Raw genomic sequence first — 13418 nt, 5'->3', positions numbered from 1 at the left:
TGTCATTCAAAATGCGACAGCGCTGAAAGCTCAAAATTGGTCTGGGCAGGAAGGTGTTTAAGTGCCCAGTATTGAAGTGGTTAAATTAACCAATTGAAGACCAGGCCTTTTCTGGCACTTATTGTTTACACGTTTAAATCAGTATTTTTTGCTTACCTTTATTTTGCTTCAATGTTCTTTATTCAAAATTTAAGTCCCCCCCCCCCCCCCCCCCGCGCCGTCCCTCCTAAAATCGTGCATGTTATACGTATGGTACATAAAACCCCCAAACATTATAGAGGTTTATTTTTTTGCAGAGACCATAGGGAATAAAATGGTGCCCATTGCAATTTTTTTTTTTTATGTCACACAGTATTTGCGCAGCATTTTTTTCAAACGCAATTTTGTTTGAAAAAAAAAAAAAATAAATACATTTTAAAACACAACACCACACCGTATATGCAAAAACAAGAACAAAGAAATTCCCAGCTCAACTTACCGACCAGCCTGCTAACCAATTGAATTATCCGGTCTAACAATATGCCTTAAAAAACGGGGGTTTCGTTTGCACACATTTGCAAATGCATGCATAAGCTGCAAAGCCCGATCAAGGCACTCCAGTATCTGTTGTAGTCCTAATGCTAAATTTTGGGAGCCTCAAAAGCGGAAGCACATAATGCATAGGCAGAGGGCAGGTGAGCCGGAAGGAGCACTCTCCCCTTAACCACTTGCCTGCCCAGGCCACTTTTCAGCGCTGTCGCACTTTCAATGACAAATGCGCGGTCATGCTACACTGTACCCAAACAAAATTTTTATAATTTTCTTCACACAAATAGAGCTTTCTTTTGGAGGTATTTAAATCACTGCTGGGGTTATTTATTTATTTTTAAAATTGAAAAAAAATAAATACATTTCTTTTTTTTTAACTTAGTTTCTGCCAGCAAATTTTGTAACCAAGTAATTTTTCTCCTCACCTGATGTGCACCGATGAGGCAGAACTAATGGGCACCAATAGGCTGAACTGGTGGGCATTGATGAGGTGGCACTTATGGGCACTAAAAGGCAGTACTGGTGGGCACTGATAGCCATTGAGCAACAGCAGTGATGGGCACCAATAGCCAGCACTGACTGGCATCGCTAATGGGCACTGATTGGTGGCACTTGTGGACACTGATTGGTGAAACTGTTGGCACTATATTGTAATCAGAGCACTGACTAACTAGATGTTCCATCTGTGGAGATGCCGCCGATTCGATCTCTTCTCCCAACACACTCTGTCAGTGTGAGGCGAGGAGCGCCGATTACTGGCATCTCCATGTTTACAAGTGACCGGCTGCACACAGCCAATCACATAGTTAAAGAGCCGCTGACGCAGCTCTTTACAGAGAACGGGGATGCGCCATGTCCTAGCAACACAGTGCCGTCACGATCGCCGCAAGCGTGCGAGAGAGGTTGTTCTGGGACAACATCCTATGAGGACGTCCCAGAACGAGAGCCGCACCGCCCCGCTGTCATTTGACAGTGTGCGGCAACTAGTTAAAAAGGCACTGGACATCCTGAAAATAGCACTATGGCAGCAAAGGTGCCCACTATGCCCCTCACCAATATTATTGTCCTAACAGTTTTGAACGCATACTGTTAGACAGAACAATTCGGTGGGTTAGCAGGCTAGTCGGTAAGTTGAGCTGGGAATTTCTTTGGTTTTGATTTGCATGCGTTGCCCTTCCATGTGCTCCTTGCTGCAAAGGCCAGTTATAGGTGAGGGTAGTAGCAATTTGTTTGTACTGTTAAAAGCACAATATATACCTCAATATTTTTGAATAATGTAAAAGAAGATGTTACGTAAAGTTAGTTAGTAAAATAGATACCCAACATCTCACACTTTAAAATTGCGCACGCTTGTGGAATGGCGAAAAACTACGACACTTAAAAATCTCCATAGGCAACGCTTTAAAACGCAGGTTACCAGTTTGGAGTTACTGAGGAGGTCTAGAATTATTGCTCTCGCTCTAACATTTGCAGTGATACCTCATGTGTGGTGCGAACAGCATTTACATATGTGTGCGTGACTTACAAATGCTTTGGCTTCTGCGCGGCAGCACGGAGGAGATGGGAGCAGTTTACTTTTTCTTTTTCTTATGTATTTAATTTTTTTCATTATTTTTAAGCACTTTTATTGCTATTATAAGGAATGCAAACAGCCCTTGTGATAGAAATAGGGATGACAGGTCCTCTTTATGTAGAGATCTGGTGTCAAAAAAGACCCCCAAATCTCTTCTTTACCTTTAATAGCAAAAGATCAAAAAATAAAAAAAATTATTTTTGCTTTTACCTGCAGAGTGCCTTCAAAAACTGTGTGCAAGTGTACCTAGAAGAATTGATGCTGGTTTAAAAGACAAAAACTTGGTTACACCAAATATTGACTTGATTTGGATTTTTCTTCTCTCCCTTTACTTTTTATTTTGTTTATGGTAAAAATAGGATTTTTGTACTCACCGTAAAACCCTTTTCTCTGTAAGTCACCGACCGACACAGCTCCTCTCTGTAACTAAATGGGTTGTATAGCCTGCCATTAGAACTAGGCAAAATTGTTACACAATACAAAGAACTTTTAATCCTGCCCCTGGGGGGCGCACCTTGTGCTATCAACCCTCCCCACTGCTCCCAGCAGCTTCAGTATGCCAACAAGCAGTATAACTTAGAGAAAACGAGGGGCGGGTGCTGTGTCGGTCAGTGAATTACAGAGAAAAGGATTTTACGGTGAGTACAAAAATCTTATTATTTTCTCTTATATTCACCGACCAACACAGCTCCTCTCTGTAACTAAATGTGACGTCCCCAAGCATTGCCAAATGAGGGGTAGAAAAAAAACAGCATAAAAACTTCATCCACCATGGCAAGTGGGAAATAGTGAAACTAAACCCACAAAAAACAGCAGTGTGTGGAAAAACTCCACCATATAACCGGGCATCCTCCACAGGAGTGATTCCCAAGACCGCAACATTGCGGAAGTAATGCAACAGTGCATTAACAAAACAGTACTGCATTTTTAAATCGAAAAACCAAGAAAAAAAACAAAAAAAACTCAATTGCAACTACACGGCCGCCTACAAAACTTTGCGGCCAAAACATCAGCCGATGCAATGACGTCTACCTTGTAGAACTTGGTAAACGTATGGACAGATGACCAGGTTGCCGCCATACACACCTGAGCGACAGACGCTTGGTGTCGGAAGGCCCAAGACGTTCCGATTGCTTTTGTAGAGTTGGCCGTGACTGGAAAGGGGGGCACCTGCCCCTTCAAGGCGCAGGCTTGGACTACAATCTGACTGATCCGACTGGAAATGGTGGCCGACGAGACCGCCATACCTTTCTTTGGACCAGCCACCGAAAAAAACAAAAACAAACAGTGAGTCTGACTTCCGAAAGGGAGCCGTGGCAGACAAGTACACCTTCAGAGCTCTAACCCCATCGAGAGCCTGAAGGGCCACCTCCTTGGGGTGCTTCGGTGTAGGACACAATGATGGTAATACAATGTCTTCATTGATCTGAAAACCCGAAACCACCTTTGGTAGAAAGTACGGTTGCGGACGCAACACCACATTATCCCCGTGGATGACCAGATAAGGCAATTTGCATGACAAGGCAGCCAATTCAGAAACCCTCCTGGCCGAGGTAACGGCCACTAGAAAAAACACTCTGTGAAAGGGTCAACAAGGGGATCTCACTGATATTCTCAAACAGCGGCTTCTGAAGTGCCAAAAACACCAGGTTCAAATCCCACGGAGAACGCACCGGAGGGACTACATGTTGCACCCCCTGAACAAAGGTACTCACTAATGAGTGAGACGCCAGGGGTCGCTGGAAAAAGACAGCCAGAGCTGAAGTTTGCCCCTTGAGGGTGCTCAACGCCAACTTCTGGTCTACACCTAGCTGAAGAAACAACAGGATCCTGGACATAGAGAAAGAGCGCGGATGCCACCCTTTCTCCTCACACATGGAGATATAGGCCTTCCAAGTACGATAGTATATCTTCCTGGAAGAAGATTTCCGCGCCCTCAATATAGTTGGAATCACAGAGTCCGACAGACCCCGGTTCCTCAACACCTGGCTTTCAACAGCCATGCCATTAAAGCCAGCGATGGTAAAGCAGGGTGAAAGATTGGACCTTGAGATAGGAGGTCCTCTCGCAACGACAGTCGCCAGGGAGCGTCTGCCACCAGAAGCACCAGGTCTGCATAACCAGGGCAGCTGAGGCCAATCTGGGGCAACCAGGATTGGCAATGCCCATTCTCCTGGGTCCAACATCTGTCGACTCAGATAGTCCACCTGCCAATTTTCCACCCCTGGGATGTAAATGGCCGTCAGGGCCGGAACGTGTCACTCTGCCCACCGAAGTATGTGAGCGACCTCCCGAGCAGCGGCTGAGATTCTTGTTTCCACTTGGTGATTTATGTACGCCACAGCCCTGCCGTTGTCTGACTGTATCCTGATCGGACGCCCTTGAAGACTCATCGACCATGTGCGGAGGCACAGCCTGATCGCTCTCAATTCGAGCAGATTGATCGGCAACTTGGATTCCTCTGCCGACCAGAGGCCCTGAGCCGACTGAATCCCCATCACTCCACCCCAGCTCGACAGACTGGCGTCCGTAGTGATCACCATCCATGTCAGAGGAAGGAAGGATTTTCCGGACTGAATCACCGGGGACCTCAACCACCAGATCAGCGAGTCCCTGGCTGGTTGACTCACCTGGATCTGCCAATCCAGGGACAACGGAGATTTGTCCCATTTCATCAAAATTTTATTGAGCAAAATTTTTGGGCATAAGGTACCACCTCGAAGGAGGCTACCATGAGCCCCAGAACTCGCATGCAAAAGCAGAGAGACAACCACTTGCGGCTCATCAGTAGATTGACCGCCGATCTGGGAGTCATCAATTTGTCTGAGGGGAGAAAAACCCTCGCTTCCCTGGAGTCCAATAGTAACCCCAGGTACTCCAGACGCTGGGTCGGGAACAACCACCGACTTCTTTAGGTTCAACAGCCACCCAAATTCTTGCAGGGTCTGCAAGGTGATCGCTACATCCTCCTCTAATTCTGAGGTGGAAGATGCTCTCAGGAGGAGATAGTCTAGGTAACCCACGATCGCGATCCCACGTTGCCTCAGCAGCGCCAATACTGGAGCCAGTACTTTGGTAAAGACTCGGGGGGGGGGGGGGGGGGGGGCTGACGCCAGGCCATAAGGAATAGCCACAAACTGGTAGTGGGCTTCCCTGACTGCCAAATGCAGAAATTTTTGATGCCAAAGGCAAATGGGTATGTGCAGGTAAGCATCCTGGATGTCCAAGGACGCCAGAAAGTCCCTTTGATGGAGTGCAGCGACTACTGAGCGAACTGTTCCATTCTGAAACTCAGCACTTTTACAAAGTGATTGAGGGCCTTCAAGTCCAAGATTGGACATACCCCTTCCTTCTTGGAAACCACAAACAGATTTGAGTAGAACCCCTGGAAGCGTTCCGATTCCAGAACTGATTCCCTGATTCAGCAAGTCCCTTACCGCCCCTAACAGGGCCTCACGGCAAACCGGGGACATGGGTATCTTGTAGCCTGTGGAAATCAGATCGCAGACCCAGTGGTCGGATAAATGGGAGGTCCACCGGGCTGCAAACTCCCGAAGATGACCCCCCACCCGATATCTGGGTGGGGGCAAACCTTCATGTGGTAGCACTATTGTTTGCAGGCTTGTTAGGTTTGCGGTTCCAGGGACGCTTCTGACCATCCGTGGGCATCCTGCCGGACGGATGAAAAAGCCGTTTGTAAGCGGAAAAAAAGAGGGCTCTTGCCTGCGGCGAGGCTCCTTAGCCTCCCTGGCCTGTGGGAGTAGTGTACTCTTACCACCAGTGGCATTCTTAATAACGTCATTCAACGAGGCTCCAAAGAGCCGCTCGCGAAGGGAAGATCCGTCAGGGCTTTCTTGGATGCCTGGTCAGCAGACCAGCATTTCAGCCAAATGAGGCACCTCAGCACCACAGCTGACACTGAAGCCTTGGATAACAGAGGGAGAGTATCCAGGGCCGCGTCACAAACGTACTTAAGGCCTTGCACTAGTTGGTCTGCTAGCGCCACGCAGACAGGGGAGGCGTTCTGCTCACCCAATTTGCGGTGCAAACGTTTTGCCCACTCAGTCAGTGTCTGCGACACCAGTGCGGATGCCAGTACAGGTCGCACGGCTGACCCCACAACCGTAAACAAGGAATGAGCCAACGCCTCGGCCTTCCTGTCCGTGGGATCCTTGAATGCAGGAGTACCCTCAACCGGGATCGTGGTTACTTTATTTAACCTAGACACTGGGGGGTCCACGTCCGGAGGAGCCGACCACTTTTTGAGAAGGCTTTCCTCAAGGGGTAACGCACCGCCAAATTTTTGGGGGCCGAAAAGGTCCGTTGCCCTGTAGATGAATTTGTCAAAATAAGTAAAATACCGGAACACCTTAGGTGAACGTGCTGGCTTGCGGGACCCAAAAGGGACCGGTACATCAGCAGAGGGATCCGCTGGATCCTGAATCTTCAGGGTATCACGCACAGCTGTGATAAGTGCTCAAACAAGCGCTTTGTCGCGCCCGGACCCGGACAGGGAATCATCCTCACTGTCCGAACGATCCTGGTCAGCCACGTCTGATCAGAGCAGGGGTCACCAGCCGCAACAGGGCCCGAGTCTGCATCAGAGCTCTCCCCAGAGGACCGTTCTGTGAATGCCACTAGCAGTGCCTGTAGTCTCTAGGAGGTTCCCAGTTGCAGAGAGGAGAAAACTGTCAGCAGCAGCTATAAACAGCGGTGAAACGTTCTGCAGAGTTAGCTTCAGCGTTCAGCAAAGAGCCATCCAGCGTTCTGTACACACAGTGGACACAGGAAACAGCAAGTGAGAGCACATGTAATGCTGCCACAAGAGAGCAGCGGCGAAAAAAGCGCTCGGGCTTCAAGAAAATGGCCGCCAATGCAACTAATAGGAGATCCTAAAGAAGATGGCTGCTGAAGCTCACCAGGGGAATACCAGCTTTTCCACATCCATGATTGCCTCCGGACAGCGCCATGCGGTGACAGAACAAAAAAAATAAAAAAAACGTGCTGCCTGCCTACAGCCAGAGCCACCTCCACAAACACCTTGGGACCCCCCATACCGGGACCAGGACCAACAATAGCCACACAGAGCCCCCCACAGGTGAGAAAACAGCGAACACACACACGCCCACAGTGCATGCAGCCACCCCCCTCAGAGGGAGGGGGGAGGAGGGGTGGCCCCCGAATCTACCCCCCCCCCCAGGGAATGCCCAGCTGCTCACCCCACAGACAGGGAGAGCTGTACTTACCAGTCCTGAAGAGCTGGGAGACATTCCATCAGAGACCTACTCCTGCGCAGTTACAGGGTAGCTGTTGGCCCAGTATACTGTGATCCAGACATCAGTAGCCCAGTCATATGTATACCCCGGAGCATTGAAGCTCACTGACCACCTCTGGAGCTGAGGCATGTCGTGGCCTGCCGAGCCTTAGCCGCGGCCCGCTCGATGGCCGGACTGGGGAGACTACAAGGATATCATTAACCAGCCTGTCACCCAGCCGGCAGTTGACAGAAAATGTCAGGATCTTTCATCTTGCGCAAAAAGCAGCAAACCTGCAGCAAAAACCATGGACCGAGAGGCCCGCAGGGTTCCTAGGTCATTCTCCTTACTAGGCAAAATAAAAACTGAAGCTGCTGGGAGCAGTGAGGAGGGTTGATAGCACAGAGTCCGTCCCACTGGGGCGGGATTAAAAGTTCTGTATATTATGTAACAGGCTATACAAACCATTTAGTTACAGAGAGGAGCTGTGTCGGTCGGTGAATATAAGAGAAAATAAAATTAATAAACACATTCTTCATTTACAGCCAGTATATATGCAAGTAAGTGAGCCCAGTCGTCTGTGATAAGCAGAGAGAACTCCATGGGGCTCCACTTTGCAGCCTGCAGTTAATGAATTGGTCATAAAATGAGCAGAAAGAGGTAAAAGTCATATATTTTCTAATCCCCCCCCCCCCCCAGGTATAATGCAGCAATTGTAGATTAGGGGGAAGGTGATATAAGGTAGACCTTGCATTTTATCGCAAGATCAGTTTTACAACTTAATAACGTCAATAAAAATATATGAAACCTACCTGTTTGCCTAATTTTCGTACAGTAAACCAGTGTTCTTTATAATTGCAAATAAAAGCTCGTTCGTTTCTAGGAATGAAATAAAATAATAATAATAAAAAAAAAATAATAATCAGTCTACAGTTGCAAGAAGCCCTGCAAAACTAGAAAAAAAAAAAAACAAATACTATATGCTCATCTAAAAAAAAAATAAAAAAAAAATAAAAAAAAAAAGCCACGGTGTAAGGTTAAAGCGGGAGTCCACCGGGACTCCGCGTTTTTTTTTTTTTTTTTTTTAAAAGCCAGCAGCTACAAATACTGCAGCTGCCGACTTTTAAAATAGTGACACTTACCTGTCCAGCACGCCCGCGATGTCGGCACCCGAAGCCGATCTCTAGGTCGCCTGTCGGGTCCTGCCGCCGCCATCTTGGGTATGGGAATCAGGAAATGGAGCCTTTCGGCTTCATTTCCCGGTTCCCTACTGCGCATGCGCGAATCGCGCTGCGCAATAAGGACGCTGCCTCTGGGATCTGTGTGTTTCCCAGCAGGCAGCGGGGCACTTGCGGGAAGGGGCGGGCACTTGCGGAAAGGGGCGTAAGTTACGCCCCTTTCCGCAGAGAGCTATCCCGGAAGTGGGTGCAGTTACCTGGATTATCCAGGTAACTGCACCCCCCTCCCCCCTGAAAGGTGCCGATTGTGGCACCGGAGGGGGGGGAGGGTTCCGATGAGCGGAAGGTCCACTTTAGGGTGGACCTCCGCTTTAACCAACTTCCATCCAAACTGTGTGAAAGTGTGACATAACATATTGGATAATCCCCAGTGGCAGGGAGTCACTCTGCATAGTGCTGCTAGAATTATATGAAAAAAAAAAAAATGTAATTATCTCCAAATATTTCTGATTAGTTCTACATCCATCCAAGGTCCAGAATTTACAAAAACTTGTTTGAGCTATCAGAAGAGGGAAAAAAAAAAGCCATCCATTCGCGAGGAGCTCTGCCATCGCCTTGGTCAACATCACAGAGACTATCTCCTGCGATCCTGTTCAAGACTTGCTTTTCTGACATCCCTTCTGGCTCCAGATCCTGCTTGCTGTTCCACTACATTGATCCCTGACTTCTGGCTTGGCTGACTATCCTTTCCAGTTACTGAACTTTGGCTATGTTTTGACTACGTTTGTTCTTTTTACTTTTATTATTAAACATGTGTGATTTAACTGTACTTCTGTCTCGGTCTGATTTCATGGTTTCTAAAAAAAATTACACTCTTTAGAGCTCAGTGAGGAGAGCTCTGAGAGTTGATTGGAGGGGAGGGGAGGGACACCCCCCTCCCCCCACAGTACACAGGAAAAGAGCTGAGGCTGTCAATCACATGCTGTGTGCTGGAGCTCCCTCTCACGTCGCCATTTTTCTCTTGGTGTCAGGAAAACGTGTCAGAAGTGACAGATAGCAGAGGAATGAGGCAGCAGGCAGAATGACACTTCGTGCTTCAGATAGAGACAAGTACACATTGTAGAGGGGATATGCTTTGTTCATATTTCATGTCTGAAGTTTACAAACTATTTAACATTACAACTCGCTTTAAAGTGGTAGTATGTTATTTTTACAGGCAAGCTTTATTATAAGCTTACCTGTAGGTAAAATTAATAGGTCTCGTTTAGGAGATATTTAACGAGCAACAGCCAGCGACGTCACTGCGCATGCACCCTGAAGGAAGCGCATACCCGTGCTGTTCCTTCAGAGCGGAGTGCCGTGGCCACTCAGCCAATCAGAGCCTGGAAGGAAGGAAGGAAGGAAGATCGGGTGAAGATGGAAGCCTCTGCAGCAGTGACAGCAAGCTGCTAGAGGGCTTCATTTTAAGGCAAGCCTTTCATAATGTGCTAGCATAGGGAGCATACTAGCACATTATATTTTTCTTAAAGACTGCCACCGCTTTAGGAAACCCTGTCATATTTTTACTGCAAGGAGGACCCAATTTTATTCATACTTTTGTATCAAACATCCAACACGTTTCTGGGGTTCAGAGGCTCCCCTGCTTCATCAAGGCTTGGTACTGCTGAACAAAAAAGTGTACAGGACTGATAAAACTGAACAGCACTGATCTTACTTATGTCGTACGACCATTTCTAGGACTGTAAAAAACATCTTACATTGGATCGATGCCGAGGATCTGATATTCTGGACTGTTGAACAGGATTAATTCTAAGCCCCACACTCTCAGAGCGTCGCTTATAACCTGTAAAAAAAAATAAAGAAGCAGCAAGCAGTGAGTTCTGTAAATTTATTACACTGTCTGACGCAGATAATACAGACCGTGCATCCATTGCACGCTTGTAGCAGAATGATACAACGGTTTGTTCTTTGTCCCTGCCACACACAGTCATCGTCAACCTTCCTTTTATATTCAAAATGTAAGTACAGAAAACGTGGTGGTTGCTTTAGTTTTGTCAGGCTTATTTTTATTCTTTTTATCCATTATTGATCTTACAAACACCTCTTCTTCTCCATAGCATGGATGGAAGGGGTATTAATGGGCCCTCCGAGGTGGTTTACCCCCCACTTCCTGACCAGGCCATTTTCTGCGATACAGCACTGTGTTCATTTAACGGACAATCGCGCGGTCATGTGACACTGTACCGCTAATAAAAAGAAATATATATATATATATATATATATATCTATATACACACACATACACACACACATATATACACACACACACACAGTGCCTTGCAAAAGTATTCGGCCCCCTTGAACTTTTCAACCTTTTGCCACATTTCAGGCTTCAAACATAAAGATATAACATTTTAATTTTTTGTGAAGAATCACCAACAAGTGGGACACAATTGTGAAGTGGAACGAAATCTATTGGATTTTTGAAACTTTTTTAACTAATAAAAAAATGAAAAGTGGGTCGTGCAAAATTATTCGGCCCCCTTGCGTTAATACTTTGTAGAGCCACCTTTTGCTGTGATTACAGCTGCAAGTCGCTTGGGGTATGTCTCTATCAGTTTTGCACATCGAGAGACTGAAATTCTTGCCCATTCTTCCTTGCAAAACAGCTCGAGCTCAGTGAGGTTGGATGGAGAGCGTTTGTGAACAGCAGTTTTCAGCTCTTTCCACAGATTCTCGATTGGATTCAGGTCTGGACTTTGACTTGGCCATTCTAACACCTGGATACGTTTATTTGTGAACCATTCCTTTGTAGATTTTGCTGTATGTTTGGAATTTTTGGTATGGGGGTATTGAGATAGCCGTTCACGCTGGCTTTTTATACTCAACCCAGACCAATGATTGGTGTTTGGACTATACCGGTACTTTATGTATAGAGAGAAAAAGGAAAGATAGATAATAGTAAAATTTAAAACACATGTTTAATAAATTACAAAAAAGACAAAATACAAAGTAACATAAATAAAATCATAATACACCCCAGATTAACATAGTTTCATAGTTTCATAGTTAGTAAGGCTGAATAAAGACACCAGTCCATCCAGTTCAACCTGAGTGAGTGTCTACAATTGTCCCTATCCCTGTACATTGCACACTCACATCGGTCTCTACCCTCAAGGAGCCCACTATCCTAGGTCCCAATTCCTATACTAGGGGCCAATTTTGGACAGAAGCCAATTAACCTACCTGCATGTCTTTGGATTGTGGGAGGAAACCGGAGCACCCGGAGGAAACCCACGCAGGCACAGGGAGAACATGCAAACTCCAGGCAGGTAGTGTCGTGGTTGGGATTTGAACCAGCGACCCTTCTTACTGCTAGGTGAGAGTGCTAACCACTACACCACTGTGCTGCCCATCTACAAGTACTCATAACAGAGTTGAATTCTGGTGACGTATAGGGAAGGTTCCTCTACTAGTTTTGCGGATCATCCGCTTCTTCAGGAGGATGTCTATATAAATGAATAATATACAATTCATTAACAGTCAACAAATTAATATAGATGAAGAAATAGAACATTATTCAGCCAATAATTATATAAAAGTAAGAATGAGGGGGAATATGGGGACATTTACTCACCCAGAGGGTCAGAGAAAGGGAAGATAAAAAACAAACTTCGGTTAAGTGGGGCCCTTTTTATATTCCCCCTCCGGTGGACATGGGGGATGGAATGCTTATGGCACTAGTAGAAATAAAGTATTTAACTCAATTAGCGGAGAGAAAAAATAAAATAAAAAATAAAATAAAATAGAAGAGAGAGACACAGTACCACTCCCTACCGTCAAATAACAGTAAGAGCTTACCGGTCACAGAGTATACAGATATTTGTGGTAACCAAAGTGAGGTATCACACAAAATTCGATGGTATAAGTGGTTAGTGAAAGCAGTTAATGAGACTGCAAAATGATTCAGCATGTTGAAAAAAGGTAAGATATATCACTGCGTCTATATCAAATAATTAGAAAGAGGGGAAAAATATATACATTCCTTTTCTATAGCGGTAGCGCATATTTAAACAATCTAGATAGAATAAACATATTACCTGGCAAATGTGTATGAACAGGGTAAAACCACCCGTCCTATACCGTTGCCTGTTCAGTAATTTGGACCTGTAGATAGTTCACTATCTTGGTTATAAATAAGGCACACATCAAAAATAAAGAGAGACCAGGGAAAGATATGTATGGCCAACTATCCCATATAGTGGTCACGAATATTTGTAAAGATCCACATAGTATTCAAAAACATATTACCTGACAATTGCAGATAACTGGAACAGACTCGCCGGTCTTACGCCAACGCCAGCCCAAACCCAGCGGTCTAAACAGACCGCTGCTTTATGGGATCCCCAACAAGCGTTCCGTCAGGCGTGCCCGCCGGTGGGAAAGTCGGCAGCGTCTGACGTCACACCGTCAGCTCCTCCACACTGCGCAGATGCGGAGTAGGGTAACACCGCACCGGGAGTGCGCAGGAAGGAACAAATAGACAGCGGAAACTCCGGTGTCACTGTCCTAAAACCTGCAAGCCATGGGGGGGGGGAAGGAAAAAAAAACGCCCCAGGCCAGGGGTAGCACATGTCCGCCGGAGGGGGAGATACCAAACAGAAAAGCAGACCCAAACCATGATGCTGCCACCACCATGTGTGACAGTGGGGATGGTGTGTTGAGGGTGATGAGCTGTGTTGCTTTTACGCCAAACATATCGTTTTGCATTGTGGGCAAAAAGTTGGATTTTGGTTTCATCTGACCAGAGCACCTTCTTCCACATGTTTGGTGTGTCTCCCAGGTGGCTTGTGGCAAACTTTAGACGAGACTTTTTATGGATAT

The 13418-nt window shown here is 46.3% G+C and overlaps 1 protein-coding gene across 1 annotated transcript in view; it reads right to left on the bottom strand.

Moving 5' to 3' along the window:
- Positions 1–13418, bottom strand: part of ATXN3 (ataxin 3) — a 49863-nt gene that overhangs the window by 17232 nt on the left and 19213 nt on the right. The window contains exons 4-5 of the mRNA XM_077466750.1: positions 10292–10377; positions 8169–8235 (exon numbers count right to left, since the gene is read on the bottom strand). Coding sequence (XP_077322876.1) covers positions 8169–8235; positions 10292–10377 — 153 coding nt within the window. The remainder of the gene's footprint in view (positions 1–8168; positions 8236–10291; positions 10378–13418) is intronic.

Source organism: Lithobates pipiens, unplaced genomic scaffold (assembly GCF_037356315.1).
Source record: "Lithobates pipiens isolate NorthernLeopardFrog02 unplaced genomic scaffold, aLitPip1_a1.2 Scaffold_37, whole genome shotgun sequence".
NCBI classification, from domain to species: domain Eukaryota; kingdom Metazoa; phylum Chordata; class Amphibia; order Anura; family Ranidae; genus Lithobates; species Lithobates pipiens.
The sequence above is the reverse complement of the archived record's forward strand: the minus strand, read 5'-3'. Positions and strand labels throughout refer to the sequence as shown.